This window comes from Poecilia latipinna, unplaced genomic scaffold, assembly GCF_001443285.1.
Source record: "Poecilia latipinna isolate Pla-1442-1.1 unplaced genomic scaffold, P_latipinna-1.0 Scaffold1128, whole genome shotgun sequence".
Taxonomy (NCBI): Eukaryota; Metazoa; Chordata; class Actinopteri; order Cyprinodontiformes; family Poeciliidae; genus Poecilia; species Poecilia latipinna.
Genome location: NW_015113744.1, coordinates 6383 through 26471, shown reverse-complemented (window position 1 = coordinate 26471; position 20089 = coordinate 6383). Strand labels below are relative to the sequence as shown.

At 39.8% G+C, this 20089-nt stretch overlaps 1 protein-coding gene across 2 annotated transcripts in view; it reads right to left on the bottom strand.

The window, feature by feature from the left end:
- The window catches only part of LOC106959897 (uncharacterized), a 20327-nt gene extending 4234 nt beyond the window's left edge, over nucleotides 1–16093 (bottom strand). Inside the window, exons 1-9 of one of the 2 annotated variants that reach the window (XM_015052744.1) lie at nucleotides 13229–13401; nucleotides 11614–11702; nucleotides 9816–9910; nucleotides 7032–7248; nucleotides 5653–5753; nucleotides 5303–5414; nucleotides 4298–4499; nucleotides 2832–3158; nucleotides 1080–1310 (exon numbers count right to left, since the gene is read on the bottom strand). In XM_015052744.1, coding sequence (XP_014908230.1) covers nucleotides 1184–1310; nucleotides 2832–3158; nucleotides 4298–4499; nucleotides 5303–5414; nucleotides 5653–5753; nucleotides 7032–7248; nucleotides 9816–9910; nucleotides 11614–11702; nucleotides 13229–13329 — 1371 coding nt within the window. In that variant the 5' untranslated portion in view covers nucleotides 13330–13401 and the 3' untranslated portion in view covers nucleotides 1080–1183. Of the gene's footprint in view, nucleotides 1–1079; nucleotides 1311–2831; nucleotides 3159–4297; nucleotides 4500–5302; nucleotides 5415–5652; nucleotides 5754–7031; nucleotides 7249–9815; nucleotides 9911–11613; nucleotides 11703–13228; nucleotides 13402–15762 lie in introns of those variants that run through there. The other variant, XM_015052743.1, reaches the window with a different exon arrangement.
- Nucleotides 16094–20089: the final 3996 nt, after the last annotated feature.

The window sequence follows — 20089 nt, the reverse complement described above, 5'->3', positions numbered from 1 at the left end:
GTATCTTTCTTGTTTAAAATAAAGTTATAGAGTCAAAAACCAGAGAAAATACGGAGAGGAAACAGAAATGCAGCATAAGCAGTCTTGTCCTTTCAAAATAAAAGTGTTTTGCACAGCTGAATGGTTGCCATGGAGATTAATGAGTGAAAGAATCAAAGCAAAACTCCAGGTTTGTTTTCAATGTGGGAAAAAAATACAACTTTATTCAAAGTGTTTGGAGTAAAGTTTAAACTGTAAACCGGTCATAGGGTTCCATCTTTATGTTTCTGTTTAAAGTTTGACATTTTCATGTAAATTTGTTTAGTTCCTCAGTATTGTTGCCTGAAGCCGTCCCAGTGCTGCCCTCTACTGGTGGAAACGGTACGACTTTGACACAAAAAAGTCAAAATTTCTTCACTTTTTTTCTTTGGGGAAAAAAAGTTGCTCGTCTCGCCTGCACGTGGCCACGCCCCTCTGCGTCTTGGCCCCGCCCACTTCCTACTTTTAAACATTTTCAGGGGCGGAGCTGGTTACAGTTTGGAATTTCAAAATGTTCAGACCGTCCTGCTTGATTTTGTGAGTAAATATTTACTGTCATTACTGTAAATATTTCTGAACCAGATAATAACCAAAGAGTAGAAACAGGTAAAAAAAATAAAAAATCTGATTTAAGGTTCCAGCAAATTTACAGAATGAAGGAGAAATTTTGAGCAAAATTAGAAAAACTTTGCAGTCAGAGTTGAATTAAAGCAAAGACTCACATTTGATTTTCATTGTTTTATCGTTGTGCATCTCCTGTCTTGTGTTTCTACTTTATCTTCATCCTGCAGTGGGACGGTTGGATGCTTCTAACATTTCCCTCTCCAAGATTTTAATTTGTTAGATAATTTTACCCTAATTAAAGTTAAAATGTCCTGATCTGTGCTGGCGGCCAACTTTGAATCATTTCTAAGTCATAAGTGACTTAGACGTCTCCGTCTCAGCTTGGTGCCCTTTTCTCTAACTCCTCAGATCGTCCTTCAACAGGAACAGACAGTAACCCATCGTTTCTTTATAAAAAGGCCCTTTCCCAGGGCATCTTCACTTAAAAGATGCAGAAGCGTTTCAGAAATAGTTTTAATTTACAGCAACATATAAAGTCAGAAACATATGGTCCATATATAAATTAAATGTCCTTTCTGCTGATGATGTGAACACGTCTGGCTCACTCAGGCAGGAGCCGGGTCTTGTTGAGGACGGCGCTGACGGCGGCCGTCAGGCGGCCGCTGTAGCTCAGCAGCCGGCCGTCATAAACCAGCTGCTGGGCTTTCAGTCCATTTTGTCCTCGCGCTCTGCAGAAACACAGAGGGAAACGTCCGGAAATGTCACAGTTTCTACCATCAAACATATGAAGCGACGCAAAAACACCATAAATGTTCATGATTTTAAATGCCATTATTGCTGAGTGTGGTTTGCAATGACCCATCGGAAATCAAGCAGTTTAAATGTTGACTTGTTTTACTGAGTCGGTTTTAACATTTTCAGTCCGAGTCGCTGAACAGCATTGTAAGGATGCCTGAGTCTGGTTCTCTCCTCCAAACCCGTTCAATCTGCAGAACCAGAGAAACGAGGAAGCCAAGGCGATCCTCTTCATCGCTCTGCAGGCTGTTGAATCTGCTCAAAGCTACAGGCTGATTAATGCAACAGAAAGTTACATTTATCCTCGTTAGCCTCATTAATAATTTGAGATGAGCTTAAACAACTGTGTTGGTAATTACATATTCTGTATGGATGTTGTGCTGTATGTTTTATTGTGTTTTTTCTTGATGTTATTTATCTTCAAAGCAAATTGCCCCTTTATTGTCTTTGGGGGACAATAAAGTTTATCTGACCTGAACTGAAAAGTTGCATAAAATCATCAGAATCACAAATTCTTTGGGACGATTTAAGGACAAATTCAACCAAACCAACATTGGGGAGGATTTGGTTGATGTCCAGGTGAGAAGGAAAGAAATTTCCTTGCGTTTGGTTTACATCTTTTCAGCTGTTTAAGGTTGAACAGTTCTGCAGTTCATAGCTGAAGGTTGTTAGAGATTTTTTGGTATTATCATTTTGTTATTACTTTAGTTCATATTCAGTCTAATGTTAAACAATAGTTAATCAACATTCAGTCTACAGATTATTAAAGTGTTCTCTTCCTTCTGTGTGCATAAACTGACCTGGAGGCTCCATCTGCTTGTTTGTCTTCATGTGAAACAGTTAACTGTGTGTTTCCCAGACCTTAACCTGTCATTCACGAGAGGACCCAAATTTGGGTCCTCTAGTGACAGGGGTGTCAAACTCCAGTCCTCAAGGGCCGCTGTCCTGCAACTTTTAGATGTGCCTCTGCTGCACCACACCTGAAAAGAATAATTAGGTCACTAGCAAGGCTCAGGAGAACCGATCTACACAGGGAGGAGGTAATTAAGCCATTTCATTCCACTGTTTTTTTTTACCTGTGGCACATCTAAACACTGCAGGACAGCAGAGGACTGGAGTTTGACACCCCTGTCATTGTGAATGACAACCTGTGAATGACAGGTTAAATTATGTTTCCACAGGTGCCTCCTTATCAACCGGAATACTCCCTACCTTAGAAACTGCCTGTGTGCAGTAATATATTGCTTGATAATAAAAGACAAGCTGTAACCAAAGGTCTTCAGACGCTCAGTGAACGGCTCGGAGGAGCAGTTTGCTGAGTCTTCTCCTTTTGCAAAAACGTGGCCATAAAATTCATATACGTCGTCTGTGGTTCTTTTATGTAGGTTCGAGAAAAAATACCTATCAAGGTGAATCCGTTTGTTCTGTCAGGTCGATGTGCAGTGCTGGCTTACTTGGTGTGGTACATGTGGGCGGTCTTCCTGTCCACCCAGGCGCAGTTCTTCTGCGACCGCAGCACTCCGTGGACGGTGACGACGAACACGGACCGAGGGTTGGTGATGATCTTGTAGTTGTTGAAGACCGGTTTGGGTTTAACAGGTTCCCTGTACAGGTGAGTCAGGATGTTGACCCCGAATACGTTGCGCCAGCGGCCCAACGCAGGCAGGACGTTTGGCGGCGGAGGACGCTCCATAAATTCGGTGGGGAACCAGTTGTTCTCAAAGTTAAAGCACCGGTCAACGCCGTGTCTTTTCTCCAGAAGCGGCAGCAGCTGCGACCAGCTGCAGGAAGCAGGTCCGAATCAGTGAAACACTTTCAAAAGGCGGAACAGGAGGGAAAACACAAAGGAGTTGAGCCAACTCAACTCAAAGATCTGCTACGTTTCATCAGGAGCTACGAAAACAGCTTCACTGATCCAATCGCATGGTGAAAATAGTTCACAGCTGTCTTGTGATTGGTCAGAAGCTTGCTGACGCGTTTAATGGAGTTCGGTTATGAGGTGTGAATGCTAATCAAACTTTGATCTCTGGTCCTCCAAACCTCGGTCTGGGTTCGGCTGAAGTGAACTCCGGTTCGGTTTGAATGCGTATGTGAACGCCAAGCGGACCAAAGACCGCTGCAAAAGCAGGAAGTGGAAAACAGTGCAGGGCATTCTGGGTAAATAAAACCAAAACAAACCTGTTAGCTTAGCGCCATCAGGAGAAACAACCTGTGGTCTTTCACCAAAGACTAAAGAGAAATCCTACAACCCCTAATATCTTCTTCTTCTATGGTGGCAGTTTACAGGCTTGGTGCATTACCGCCATCAATTGGACGAAGACGTTATCCAGAAATTCAATTTATCTTTAAAACCTTAAAATAACTATATTACACACACACGCAGTCACCTAATTTTGTGTCTTTTAAATATTTAATAAGTGGTTGAATTACATCTTGTGATTGATGCTTCCCTAATAAATTAGCTGTAGTTATTGAACTTCCATTTCTTTCCCATGTCGTATTCCTAATATCCGACACCATTTTAGTGAAGAAAGAAGTTGTGCTCAGTGTCTTCAGAGGTTTTCATGTTGTTTCCTTCAGTGGTTCTTGATGTAGCGCCCCCACAGGTGAGGAGGGAAACATGATATCCTTGAACATATATTTTCTTGGATTTGTTGTTCTGCATAAATAAACTCTCTCTCCTGTTTTCATCCATGCTGGGAGATCAGACACCTTCAACTTCCTTTGAGCAATATAATCACCATCACATCATCACTGGCTGTTTGAAAAAGAATCATGAAACCTTTTTCTGCCATTTCAAAATCATGAAATACTTTTTGGTGATCTTGCAGGTGAAGAGCCAGTTAAACACAGTGAAGTAAATTGATGTAATTACATATTTAAGGGTAAATGTCACCTGGAACGGGTCAGCTCTCAGTACCTGTCGACCGTCTGCGGCAGGATGAGCTCGTCCGGGTCGTGCAGCGCCACGTATCTGGACCGGTACATGGATCTGTACAGGCAGTCGTTGAGCGCCGGGATCTGACCGAAGTAGTGGATGTCACCAGGATCCTGATCAGGTTTAGCTCTTCGAGAAACATTCAGGTACTTTGACAGAGACCAAGGAATCACCTCCACTAGACCTGCAGACGGACGGCTGCTTTTAGTTTACACTCAGACAATTAAAAGGAAAAAAAACTAAATATAAAACCCAAACAGCAGAATATTTCTGCATTGTTGAACCTCATGCATGTGTTGTGTATTTGAAAATAACTTATCAATGTTGTCATCAAAGGGTCAAAAAGAAAAGCAAAACATTTTCCCTCAAATATTTCCATTGTAATAAAATTAATCTTCAGTTTAGAGCTACTTCTTAAGATGATCCAAACCAATAATCAATAAGTTCATCTCAGTGTTCATGGATCTGATTTCTGAGACGCCTCACATTTCCACACAGTTAAAAAGTTCATCCAGTCTTTTGGACTTCTGCTAAATTATTCACCAAGATAAAATAAAAACAGCTGTTTTGATCAGCTGCAAAAAGCCGACACTTTGCATCTGGACTGACTGTCAGAAGAAAAGTCGTTTCATCATTTACTCTTCTATCGTCCCCCATGGTGTCACTTCCACCTCAACCTCCGAGTTGATTTCAGGCTTCTTTTGTTTTAATGTATTGAGTAATAGTTGGTTTTTAAATGTGCTTTATCAAAGGATTTGCAGGCTGTCCGTGTCACATCTTCTCTCATAGGAAAGAACAAAGTAAAAACTAAAAATTCAAACTATGTTAAAAACATTAACTATAACTGAGGATAAGTTTCCCCTCCACAAACGGTTCTGAAGGCGTTTTATTTTTTTAACTCATGCATCGTTTTCACATATTAAATATTAAGGAAAGTGCTGTGCTATGCTAACCGTGTTTATGAAGGTGTGAGTCAGCGTGCTGGACCTTTGTCGGTGTAGTAGTCCAGGACGCGCTGCGTCTCGTTGCTGCAGTTCGTCTTGTAGATGACGATTCTGTTCACACCCAGCAACTGCAGCATCTCCACCGTCTGCACCAGCTGCAACACAGTTTACACTGTAAAAATCACCCTGAACTTACAACAGAGTTCATTTCCAAAGCAGTGATGCAGAAAATGATCTTTGGTTTGGAATTAGCTTTGCTTCAAGGTTTGATTTGAACATTTCTGATACTGTTTGTCACCTTAAAATGTGTTTCAATGCACTTTGAGCTGCCTTGTTGATCAAATGTGCTAAAAACAAATTACCTTGATTGATTGATTGATTGATTGATGTTACCTGCAGGATGTTGGTGTAGTTGTACATGGTGGAGAAACAGCTGGTGAAGTTGTACGGAAAGACGTTCGGCGCCTTTTGATTCTGAACCTCCAAAAACTCATCTAACCCACAAAGAGAGAGAAGACGATATTCCTCAAAAATAACCAAGATGGCCACCACCCTTCCTCCATCACATGAGGTGTGCCTCAGGGCTCTATTCTCTTCACCAGCTACCTTCCTTCTCTTGACAATGTTTCAATATCCAACATTTTGCAGACGACGCTCAGCCCCACGCCACTACGTTCACACAGCAGGCACATACCAACTAAACCCGATTTTTATTTTGCACGTATCCGACCTAAATCTGATCTTTTTAATTGTGCCTCTTCCCTATGTTGAACTAAATCAGATACATTTCCGATAGTTTTCAAAGTGTTTGCAGTCTGAACGGTCATGTTGCATTTCATCCAACGTTTACGTCATTCATGTGAGACGGGAGTCAGAATTCAGCACCAGAAGAAACCAAACACAGTAAATCCAGATGTAAACAGTGGCTGAAAATGATAATTATTACTCCGAGTCAGTGAACGCATCACATCACAATCCAAACACACTTCTCTACAGACGCTGCAGTCAAAGCCTGTTGCTGTTAGCTACGCTCTCTTATCAGCTCCCTTCGTTTAATTCGATCCGCTGTTCATGCCGTCGGCTCTCATCGCTGAATAAATTTAAAACGGATCCAAACACAGCAGCAGAAATGATGACTTCCATGAACAGAACGCTGCTGTGTGGCGTCTACGAGGAGGATAGCAACTAGTTACATTTTTTTATTATCATTATTATTGTTAGGAATATTTTTACTCCTCTGTGCTTTTTACTTTTACTTGAGTAATTTTATTGTAAAGTGTTTCTACTCTTCAGTAAAATTTCTGGATTTTTTTCCACTGAAAGAAAAACAAACATGTTTTAAGCAGAAAGTCACCAGACAGCCTCAGACCTGCAGATTCTGTTAAACTTTCTTCACTTTTTTATTGAAAGAAACTGATTTGGAAAATAAAATATTTTGCTCAATTCTTTTGTGTGACTTCTATGAATTATTGTCATTTTAGTCCTAAAAATGTAATGATGTCATTTCTAAATTATTATAATTTGATCAGGAACTCTGTGCTTCAGCAGACTTTTTACCAAATACATTTTCACTACTCAAGCTGTGCTTCTCTCCACTCTGGGGTTGAAAACTGCTCAGACATTTGATCACAATGTTTCACAATGCTGTGTGAACGTAGCCTAACAAACCAAAGTCGTATCTCCTGTTCCCTCCACCTGGTTACCTGAAATAAAATCCTGGTCTGCATGCTTCCACCTGCGTTACCATAGCAACCCATGCAGCGCTGCGGTACCTGGGTTCCTGATGGCCGCTGAGGTGACGGCTACGTGGGTCGGCGCCTGGCAGGCCGGCGGCAGCGGGCAGGAGACGTCGGCCGTCCCGTACGGAAAGCCGAAGTGATCCCAGTGGATGTCGACGGAGGCTCTGGAGACGTGAAGCTGCTCCCTGCAGCGCAGGCTGCACTGCAGAGACACTTTCTCTTTACGGAACATGATGGCGATAACAAGAACCTGACAAAATAATAAATTAGATTAAATCATCTAATGCGTCTTCTATGAAACTCAATCAGCTCAAAAAGAAACTTCTCAGAAAACTGAATAATCAGCTATTCAAAGCAGAAAAACGTTTTAAATATCATCCCACTGATGGATTCAAATGAACAGAAAAACAAACATTTGAACATGGATGTTAATTATGAATAAACTGTTTGGATCGTAGGTTGTTTTGGGGTTTATTTCAAACTAGTTCCATCAGCCTCGTTTCCATTTTACTTTTTCTTAGTGATTCTAGTTTATTACGTTTATTTCTTCTGTCTAATTATTCTTAATTACGTTTCCTCTGTTTAGTTTTGATTAACTGTTAGACTCTCCCTCGCCCCTGTCCCTCTCTCTCTCACCTGTAATCAGCCAATCAGCTCAGGTCCTTTGCTCCACATTCTCTCTCCCAGTACTTACACACCTTTAAATCATGTTATTTCCCAGATTTTCCCGGTTCCTGTGATTTTTTGTTCTCCTCTGGCTCCCTGTGCTCCCATGTTTTTTTTTTTACCTTTATTTTTCCATTAAATCTTCATCTGAACGCCTCAGCTGCTCTGCATTCGCTTCCTCTTTAACGTTCTGGATCTCCAGAACCAGAACAAACATGGAAAAGCAGCTTTCAGCTTCTATGCACCACAAATCTGGATCAGACTTCCAGAAAACTGCAAAACGGCCGAAACACCGAGTTCCTTTAGACCAAGACTGAAAACCTGTTTGGAGCTGCTGTTCATAACACTGACCAACATATTTACCCTGATTAATCATGCTAACAACAGCACTTGATAAATGTAACATCTCTTATTGTTTTCTATGATATTTTATGGTTTTATGATGTGAACTTTAAACTTAAATTCTTCTGAAATGAGCTGCACAAGTGAAGCTGATTAAACATTAACTTTGGCGTTTATATGTACAGTTGCACTGGATACAGTGGCTTTCTTCAGCTTTGCCAGTAAAGCCTCTTATGTTTGTGTTGTAAATGTTGCTTTTAATCTTATTCTTGTTTTATGGGACTGTGTGAGAGTCGCTGATGGAATATTACGGAAATATTCTGTCAGCGATAAAAAGTAGCCAAAAAAGACCAAAAATTTCTAGACCAATTTCAAATATTTACAAGAAAAAAGTATTGTCTGACGTCAAAAAGTGGCAAATTTACAATAATTTCCTTCCCTGCTCGCAAAAATAAAAGGCATAAATTTACACTGTTAAAATAAAGGTATGGTCTGACACCAGGTTTCTCAGCCCCATGCTCAGCTCTGCAGGGTTTAGACGTTTTCCTGTTTTAACACGCCTGGTTCAGAGGATCCCAGCCTGTTCATCCGTCGTCAGGGGAAGTCAAGTGAGCTGAAGCAGAGAAACGTGTAAAACATGCAGCGAGCCTTGAGAAGCGGGTTGAGAAACAACAAGCTGACGTTTAATTTCAGAAATTTACAGGAGATAAAATAAGAGATTTAATCTCAGTTTAAGGTGGTAAATTAAGAAGATTTGAATCTGGATATTTTACGGAAGAGGAAGTCCACACTTTTTTCCTGTAGCAGAACAATATCTCCCAAATCCCATGGGAGGCGTTGAAGCTGCAGTTTGCAACTTTTTTGAAAAAATATTTTCTACATAATTGTTAAAACGCTCACCATGTTGTTACAGATAATCTGTGAAAAGATTAATCTCCTCCCTGAACTACTACTCCCGTCTGAAAACTGCACCAAAAATCAACCAATTAGAGCCAGGGGGAGGGGCTTAGCGCTATCACTCAACCTCATGCATGTGCTGCTACATATGCTAATGGTGGAGAAACAACTTCCAGTTACAGGAAAACAGTTTGTTCACCATCACTGGCAGTCATATTAACCAGCCTGAGCATTCATTTTCTTTCAGAGAGAAAGTGGGGAGGAGGGAGAAGGACGAGCAACGCCGCACAACACTGTGATTGACAGCACTAAGACCCGCCTCCTGGCTCTGGGAGAAGGCAGATTGATTTTTTTCACCGATTATCTGTCTCATAAACAGTAACGACATGGTAACAGTTTCAACAGAAATAAAAAAAAATGTTCATAAAAATTCCATCCTGCAGCTTTAATGCAGTTCTGCAGCCGGGACAAATTGTTCTGATCCAAAGAAACAAACCCAGACAAATATTCACATGTGAATCTCCTAAACCTACTAGCTCAGTCTTGGAGGACGCGTCAGCTTCTGTCACAAATGTCTGGCTTTTTTTACTAAATATTTGTTTTATACATCTGCAAAATTAATCTTGAAAATTCCAAGTGTGTTTATTGTGCCCACATTTTTGCTGTGTGGGCAGAAACCAGTTTTCCTCCATGCCTCTGTGAACTCAGATGTCTGCTGACAACTAATCAGCACATTCCAATCAACAACTTTACATGCCACTTTGGCAGCAACTTTCCCACATCGAAGGAACTGAAACTTTAACAGGGCGTTTAAAGACACCTGGTGATGCAGGCTCTGATGGGAACAGCCCCTTCCTTCACAGAACGCATGTTTTCATGTTGCATCACAGATTTCAGGGATTTTTTTCTTACCTTCCTGGGTTTGGTTCGATGCTCCAGAAAAGCAGACACCAGCAGCGTTTTGGAGCCTTTAACTCTCATGAGATGGGCCGACTGTCCTTTGAGAACTGGAAGAGGAAAAACATTAAAACATGCTAATCAGGAAGAAGCTAAATGGAAACGTTCAGTTTGGTGGATAACAAAACAGAATCAGTGGGATCAATCAGGTGTAATCATGGGGAGCAGCGATTGGTGTTGGTTCATTCACACCAGTCCCGTTTAAAACGCTTTAATCCAACTGCAGTCTGATTTCCAGAAGGTCCAGTTTGGTTGCTGAGGTGTGAATGCTAAGCTAACTCTGGTCCTCCAAACCTCGGTTCGGTTCGGTTGAAGTGAACTCTGGTTCGCCAAGCGGACCGAAGACCGCTCCCAAAGCAGGAAATGGGCTACAGCGCAGGGCATTCTGGGTAAATACAACCAAAACAAACATGCTGCAGCTCGCGTTCTCACTAAAACCAGGAAGATGGAGCACATAACCCCAGTTTTAAAGTCCCTTCACTGGCTCCCTGTAGCTCAAAGAATAGACTTCAAAATACTGTTGTTAGTTTATGAATCACTGAACGGTTTAGCACCACAATACATTAAAGATCTGTTATTGCTGTACCAACCATCTAGACCCCTCAGATCTTCTGGTTCTGGTTCTGCTCTGCATCCCCAGAACCAGAACCAAACGAGGAGAAGCAGCATTCAGTTTCTATGCACCACAGATTTGGAATAAACTTCCAGAAAACTGTAAAACAGCTGAAACACTGGGCGCCTTTAAATCTCAACTTAAACCCACCTGTGGCTAAATTAGGGTTAGAGTGCGGGTTTTGATGTCTTCAATGTTTTTGATGTTTTTATCCATTTATTAATTTCTCTTTCTCACCGTTTACATTTTAATGATATACATAACAGAAACGTAAGTGAATTTTAAAAGAGCTATATCTAGAGGTTAGAGTCCTTGTCAAACGGCGTTTTGACTAAAGTCCAAAGGGTTGGAGTCCCAGTTGACGGCGTCTCAACTAAAGTCCTACAGCTTTTTATTTCTCTCACTGTTTACGTTTTAATTATGTTTTTTAAATCTCTCTCTCACTGTTTATTACATGCCGTTTTTATTTTAATTATGTAAAGAACTTTGAAATGCCTTGCTGCTGAAATGTGCTATACAAATAAAATTTGATTGATTGATTGATGATGCTAGCCTAGCGCCTGTGGGAGAAATGGCTCCTGGTATTTAGCCAAAGACAAAAAAGAAATCCTCCAACTGCTAATATCTAACGCCTCCAGTTTTGTTTACATTTGTGAAGAAGGAAGTCGCGCTCAGCTTTTTCTTCTGAGGTTTTCATGTAGTTTCCTTTAGTTTTTCTTGACGCAGCGCCCCCACAGGCGAGGAGGGGAACAGGTTGGTCAAAGGCAGAGGTCTCCAGGGCTCCACAGAAATTTAAAGTTTTTCAAACAAACTTTTGGTGACTATTTTCTATTTTATCTGCCCAATGACAAACTAAAAATATGTATTTTAATCAAATTAAAACTGATATGCAGATCATAGTTTCAAAAATTTGAGGGTAGATCATTTCCTTATTTAAAAAGATTTGGTTTTGAAGAAAAAAAGGGTCAATGTTTGTTGTTGTAGTTACTACAAAAATATGATAAATGCATAAACTTTAGTGAATGAGAATCTATTTTTTTTGTACATAATATTTTTCCCCCTAAAACATTAAAAATCTGCATCTGTTCTTGATTTTCTCTGTTCTCTAATTGAGCTGCAGATAAAAGCACAGCGTGGGACCTGTAGTTCCTGTGGTTTGGTTCTGGACCCAGGCCGGCTCGTCCGACAGCTGCATCATGTACTTCTGGGGAGGCAACATCCTGTCTGACCTGCAGAGCAACAAAAACAGACAGTTTAATATTCCACCTCTCTGATCAGCCTTAACAACTACAAATTGAAACAGCCAGTGGAGATAATTAATTCATCTATAATAACCATCCAGACACAAAGTAGCATAAATAAGTTATTTTCTCATTGTTCCATAAAATCCAGGACATTTAGTGGATTAAACAGACCTGAGCAGCTGATTAAATGTTTCCTGTTTTTCTAAACATGAGCAATTCTGGCTGCCCATTAATCTGGGAAGGACATAAGTCAATCGTTCTGCAGAGAAACAGTAAAGTCGTTTCTTTTTTCCCTCTAAAATGAAGCAACAGCACGTTGGAGGTTAGAGTCTCTGGTCCTCCAGCCTTCCTGGCAGGAGTTGGCTGGATACTTAATGTGATTTTACTCAACGCGTCTGGGAGGAAATTTATACAAAATGAACTTTGAAGACAAAATTTCACTAATTTAATGGTAGTAATTACAAGGAGACAGGAAAACCAGGATCCTCCAGAAAAGGAGGAGTGGATTGAAATTACTGAAGAAATTTATATAAAGGAGAGAGATTACTTTTTAATTAATTTACGAATGGATGGATTTATTATGAATCTGGAGAAACTGTGGCAGTATTTGGCTTTGAAAGCAGGTATAGTAAAGGCTCAACAGGAATTATGTAAAGAGATTATTTCATATTTTCTTTTTGTTTCCTGCAACATTGTCACTTTAATTTTGTGTTTTACTTTCATCTTTTTAACATCTTTCCCAATCACATTCCTCATACTCTGCCTGAGCGATGGGTTTTTATTAGATGGTTTGTTTTATTTTCACTCTTTCAATATATAATGTAAGAAAAGAGGAAAAAGAAAATTAAGTCATGTTAGTCTCCAAATTCACTCGAAACACAGGATTTGTTTACTCATATCGCCACGGAAGAGGGTTAGAGACAGAAAATAAAAACCATAATTCTTCAAATCAACAAAATGCAACTTCATCAGTTCCTAAACAGCCACCAATTCATTTCTGACATTTTATGTCAATTTCATTTCATGATTCNTGNTTATATTTGAGTTTTTCTGCTGCAGCAGTGGCCATGCAGGTGATCCCAAACAGCAAAACCGCAGCAAATCTAACAGAATGACAACGACTGAAACAACAAGGAGTTTATTATGTATTTTTTATTATACTCCCATCCACTCAGACGCAGCTGAGGCTAAACCTGATTTCTGTCTGTATGTTTCATCCACAGCTTCCACTCATTTTAGGAAAAGTCAGAATCTTGAGATAAAAAGTCTGAATTTTACAAAAAGTCTGAATTTTGGGCTCCATGTCCAGTAATGACCATAGAGATGATGCCAACAGCAAATCTACAACAGAATGCTTAGTTTTTTTTCTTTTTAGAACAAATCCACATTTTGCAGTGAGCGAATCACTGATAGGAAGAAAGTGGAGCTTACTGTGTTTTTCATTACATTCCCATCCCATCAGCTGAACCTGACTCTGTCTGTCCGCCTCGTCGCTCCAGAGCTTCACCCACCTGAAGGTCCAGAGCAGCAGAGCGACACCGAGGATGAAGACGAGGCTGTAGGTCACAGACCTCAGCTGCTTCAGCGCCGGCGGCTCCAGAACGCGGCTCATGGTGGAAATAATCCACTCAGCTCTGATCCCAGGTAGGAACTATCAGAACTTCGACTCATTAAGGCGTGGAGTCCAGATCCGCTTTCAGATCTTAACTTTTCACCTGAAGGAGAGCAGGTGAAAGACGGAGGGGAGGAAGCTCACCTCGCCTTATCTGCTCAGTTAATTATTAATAGTTTATTTATGGGGACATTTAACTGTCAAAGTTATTTGAATGTTTCATTTTTTTTCCTTTTTATGATTTCCATGTTATTTTTGTTTAATGTAAATGTGGCAGTGATTGTCAAACCAAACGTTGTATAAAGGTTCGACCTAAAGGCGCAGATGCGCTGACCTGATGCTTCGTACGCATGCAAAACACGTCCAACGTCCAAAACTTCAAGGTCACTTTTCATGATTTACTGTTTCCAATTGGACAAGAAAGCAAAAAATATCAAACTTTACATCGTTTCCTGTTGCTTCAGGTAAAAACCCAGAGCCGACCCAGTGCATGCTGGTCCCATACCAGTCACTGACCAGACCCACCGTTCAAAAAAAAGAAACAAAAATAGATAAAACAATTATTAATCTACAAATAAAATCTGAATAACCCCAAAAATAAAATAAAGAATGGCTCCAGCAGTAAACGGTTAAATATAAAGCGAACTCTGTGAGGAAACTCTTCGCTCCATTCAGACGCTCAGTGAGTGAGGCTGGTTCTTATGGAGGACTAATGCTGCCAAAATCAACCAGAAATACAGAAATAAACAGCTTGTTAAAGTAATCAATTAGCCAAATGTTGTATCCAAAGAAACTAAAAAAATGTTTTTTAATTATATTTTATGGCATAAATTATCAGTTTATAACTTTTATTAATGTAACATAATCAATTATTTAATTTTTCACTTTATTTCCAATTTAATAGTTTTATTAATTCCTTTTGCCATATTCTGCATTTTTAATATTTGTTTAGATTCTGTATTTGTTACTGTTTTCTTTTTACATTGATTTATTTCATCCTGTAATATTCCCTCTTTACATTTTCTCCTTTGTCCTTTTATGTACAGATTTATTTTTTATTTCCTTTGTGTTTTTTTATTTTACTTTTTAAAAGATGTGAAGTGAGAGAGAAGAGAAGAATGAAAATTTCCGTGTCTAATATGAAATCACGTTACAGAGGAAAATCAGAAAATCAAACAAAAGGGTTGGAGACACTGAAAACTCAGAGTTGAATTTAAATGCCCATCAATTTCACAATGCAAATTGTTTTCAATTATCAATAACATCCATATTTATAATTCCCGATAAATCTCAAGATTTCTATATTTTTTCTGGCAAATTTTCACATTTTAAAACTCAGAAATGTCAAAGTTTTTTTTCTAGAAAAGTCCTGAATTTAATTATGGTTTTAGGAAATTGCCTGTTTTCAATCTAAGACATTTTCAAGTTTTTGCTAGAAAATCTTTCCTTTTTTTTGGCTCTTTCTTTCGATCTACAACGGCCCCTTATTTAATCTCCACTTCCCAGAAATTTCAACAATATTTTGTTGTTTGATCAACAGAAACATCAGTATCTGACAGCAGAAACAAACTGAAAGGTAACTATAAAGGATCAATTCCAGAAATCCTAGAAAAATTAAATTTAGCAAAGTTTTAGTTTTTCAGGAAATCAGAAACTCAAATTATTCTGTCTGCCCCAACAAACTCTCCCAAGACTCTAAGATAAATATTTTATTGTCCATTTATATGGTGAAATAAAACAGAACCACAGCTGACCAGCACTCCAGGATTACTTTGGGTAAAAACACTTTTAACTGTTCCTGGATACAAACCTTAATGTGCCACATTGTAAACGCTGCTATGTCCTAACCAGGGCCGATCCAAGCCTTTTTGGGGCCCTGAGCACTTTTTCATTTGGGGCCCCAATACCAACATGTCAACACCAGATGCTTTATCGTTCCTAAGCTGCACTAGTTGTGTAACACGGCTTCTATCATTTGTAATTAGCTAACAAAGTAACGATGTTATTATGGCTGCTGGTTTTAACTTTACTGATGAAGAAAACAACAAACAAAAATAGGATTTTGAAAAGCAGACAGAAGTTTAAGTGTGTCACATTATTTTAACTATCTGAAAGTAATATTATCTGATAAACACTAAATTCACAGTAAACGAGTTAAGAAGTTTAATGTCTTATATTTCTAAAACAGTGGTGAAGCTAACAGTATTTTTCAATGATTTTTGTCATGTTAGCTTTTGCTCTTGGAGGCCCGTAGTGGTCTGGAGGCCCTGAGCAGGTGCTTAACTCGCACATGCCTTGGGCCGGCCCTGGCTCTAGTACTGTTTGCAGTGTGAGTGACAAGGCTGCCCAGTCCAGCAGCAGCGTTCACCAGTGAGTCATGAAGCTTTGGGCTGGAAAGTTTCATTGCTTCGTCTGCGGAGCGTTTCCACCCACCTGAAGATGAGGAGCAGCAGCATGAGGCAGAGGATGATGAAGGTCAGGCTGGGCAGCAGCCTCCTCAGCAGCAGCAGGTCCAGAACTTGAGTCATGGCGGGTCCAGAACTGATCCCAACTCACACCGACTCCTGCTGCCTTCTGGGTGCCGGTGGTTTGGGCTGCTGGTTCCCAGTGGGCGTGGCTGGATCGTCAACACATTGGGATCAGCTGGTTCCAGTGTTCCCAGCATCAAAACTCACTAAACTCACTGGAGTCTGGGTCAGACAGCGAAACAGCTGGTTGTTTGCTAATTATTTGCTGCTGCTGTAGAACAAACCAAATCAGCTCCTTACACTGTAAAAACAAAACAAAAAAATATCTGCTTAAACACTGTAGTTCAGCTAAAATAAGACAAAACTAACAAGTAACTTTTCAACAAGATGTAGGGCTTGTTTTAAATCAGCAATGAATATTGATAAAAGTACCAGTTCAGATTTTTTCACTTATAGTGTGTGTCAAACTAAAGGTCCAGGGGCCAAATCTGGACCGCTGTAGCTTTTTACATGGCCCTCTGGCCTACAAATTTCATAAATATGTCCCTCCAGTGTTTCACAAATTTGCAAAATTCACACAAAAATCAACAACTGCCCATATTTTTCTGATATTACTGCTAATTTTTCTCAAATTTTTTCAGAAACATTGGGTTTAAGCGACAGCTGCTTCGGTCTGAGTTGGTGTTAAGTTATAGCTTGTGATAAATATGTCAAGTAATAAAAAAATCACATCTAACATCACACATTAGCACAAATATAGTAAAAATCTCCAAATATTTATACAAAATGCTGGAGGGACTGATGAAAACACTTATTGAATACCGAAACAAACCGCTATTTATTAAAACTATAAAATTTATTTGCAACAAAAAAATGGCAGAAGTTGAAGAACTGAGACTTTGGAACGTATCCAGATGTACATCACCTAGATCCACTCCCTCAATCTGGGAGATGTTTTGCTGTAAATGTCTGACTATATAATATCAGAGTCTTAATGTTGTAAATTTATGCCTTTAATGATGGGAAATTCTAATGAAGATTTTTTTTATATAAATATGTGAAATTAATCTGGAAATTCCAGACTTTCTGTGGCCTCGTTATCGTTTTTCATGAATCATGTTCATAAAAATGTTTCCAATTAAATAAATGATGTGGATGTTTTTAATAAACATTTAAATTTGAACCATTTGTACTCAGTTTGCAGGTCACTAAAAGAACAAAGGCCATCATTGTTCATAAGGTCTTTGAGGACATTGACACTCTTATCTCTCCACCGAGGGAAGGACAATGGCTTGTTTCCAATGAGGATGGAAAAGTTATTAAATATGGGAGAGTGTTTATGCCATTTCAGGTTGGTTTATGTGATTCAGCACTGAATGACAGGTTTTAAGAAGAGAAGAAATTATGGGTCCTAATTGTGATTTAGCCTCTTTGGGAGGTATATTAGAATATATCAAGTCCTCCAGCTTGTATGGTTTGGATAGATTTTCTTCAGTTGGTTTCGAAGAAACAGAGACCTCAGGATTCAATCATACAAGCAAAGATCAGCGCACAAAGGACCAAAAATACATCTTAAAATTTGGTGACCTAAGCCCTCCAAGTGTTTTATCTCGTTGAAGTGTTCTCACTTTCAAACGAGGTTTCTTCCCATTCCAAATGAACTTAGCTATGAGAGAGTGCAGCTTGTCCCAGTAACCTCTTGGCGGTGCAAGAGGAATCATGGAGGAGTAAACGTTAACACGCGGAAGAACATCCGTTTTATTTACCGACACACGGGCTTGTAGAGAATTTGGGAGTTTTGACCAGCGCTGTAAATCTTTCTCAATAAGGTTAAATGCACTGGAAGTTGTGTGAAGCTAATATGAAGTATAGAGGGAGAGATGTCAATCCCGAGATATTTAAAATGGCTCACCACTGGGATGGCAGATGGCTGGGGGGGCAGGGGGGGTTGGTGTGACCGAATTTAGATGCAACAATGACGACTTGCTCCAGTTAATTTTATAACCAGATAGTGAGTCGAACAGATCAAAGATGGATAGTAGATGTGTTAAAGAGGACCCTGTGTCACCAATATAAAGTAAAATATCGTCTGCATATGAAGATATGCGATGCTCGGTGCCCTTGACTGAGATGGGCAGAACTGAGGGGTGTTGTCTGATTTTCTGGGCCACAGGTTCGAGGGACAGGGCAAAAACGTAATGGGGAAAGAGGGCAGCCCTGGCGTGTGCCCCTTAGTATGGGGAATAGAGAAGAACAAGTATTACCAGTATACACCATCGCAGACAGGTTAGCATACAGAACCTTTACCATTTGGATAAATTGCAGACCTAGTTTAAAATTGTCCAAGGTGGCCCAGAGATAAGAATTAGGTCTGTCAAACGCTTTTTAAGCATCGAGAGACAAGACAGAGCATGGGGAATCAGTTGTCTTTGCTGTGTGAATAATGTGTAGCAAGCGCCGTAGCCTGTCAGATGCCAATCTGTCTTTTATGAATCTGGTCTGATCATTATGTATCAGTATAAAATGTATGTATCAGTATGAAATAGCTTTCAAGTCGCATTGCAAGTACTTTCGCATAGAGTTTGACATCCCCATTTAAGAGGGACAGGGGTCTGTAGTTACTGCATGGTGCTGGGTCTTTATTAGGACTGAGAAGCAATGTGATTATTGCGGAATTGATACTTGGATTAAATGAACCTTTGTCAACTGCCTTATTAACCATATCCAGCAATGGTGGGCCGAGTATATCACAGAAGGCGAGGTACAACTCTGGTGGGACCCCGTCCCAACCTGGGGATTTACCTTTCTTCATAGAGACAAAGGCTTCTTTCAACTCTTTTAGCGTAATGGAGGCACTAAGTTTTCCTGAATCCTGATCAGTAAGAGTAGGGAGCTGAAGATTCAGAACAATCTGCTCACATTTTCCAGCATTCAACACTACTTCAGAGGAGTAAAGGGAAGAGTAACAAGTTTTAAATGGCGAGTTAATTTTGCAGGGTTCAGTTAGGGTACCGGTAGGAGATTGAATGGCCATGATGTTGGAGTGTTTCTCATTCTGTTTCAGTCTTAAGGCTAGTAAATGGCTTGGTCTACAGCAGGGGTGCCCAAACTTTTTGAGAGCAAGATCTACTTTTTCTCTCAACAGCCACCTGAGATCTACCTCATGACACAAAGACATAAAAATTGCAAATTAAACTCTATTGACTTATTTTATATGCAAATATACATAAGTTATAGCAGAAATAATAAAGTGACAGAAAACCTAATCCAGTTTCTTCCTCAGTGAGATTCTGACACTGGGAGGAGGTTGCTGGTTTCTCAGTCAGAAGCTGGTTGCAAACCTGAGGCCAGCAGGTGTCAGTCAGTCATGGTAGATCTGAAATTTGGTTTGATGACTGAAATATGAGAAACTAACCAAAGAGCCCAGCAAAGCTAAAGGCAAATCTTCTGAAGTCGGGATATAATTAATTTAATTTCACATAATTATCTCGGTAGAATTTGTTAAAACTTAATGAAATATATTTGTCCTATTTGATGTTTGTTGTGATATATACTCACAAACGAAGGAGGTAATTAGTCCAAGTTTGTCGTTTATTGAATGTTCAGAAACTACAGCGGGTGTAATGAGCCACAGCAAAGACAAACAAAGGTAAAACAACCCGAACAGGAACTACTCCTACCTTTTTACTTTCTGTCTCTTTGTCGTTTAAGCACACCCGTTGCCGTGGTAAACGCCTGCGCCCCGCAAGCCGAGCAGAGATTATGTTAAAAACACAAAATTCAGTCCGTTACGATATCAGGTTTCCAGGCTTGATATTTATTCCTCGATTATTAATAAGCCTCCCATGAACACAGCGGTGGTTGAGTAGCTAATTTAAACTCCTGCTCTGCTCGTCAGTCGGTCTTTGAGTCGCCTTTTTTCCCCTTTTTTTTTCTGTTAATGGGACCGAAACGCACTGAATTGCGCAACACCTTGTTCAAACAATAATTACTGAGATTATTAATTTTAACACGTTTCGCTGATTTTTTAAAATATTTTATTTTATTTATTTTTTTTTTTTTAATGAAGCTACAAACGTTTAGCATCTTAGTGAATATTTTTGATAAGCCCGTCAGAAGAGGAAGTGCTGGTCTCAGCGTCCTGGCGGCATTCAGATTGTCATCTGCCGAGATCGACTCAAAACCTTTCCGCGATCGACCGGTCGATCGCGATCGACGTATTGGGCACCCCTGTCTTAGATAAAGTGATGGTGTACTGGAAACCCTGGAAATGGACCTAAGTAGCATCAGTT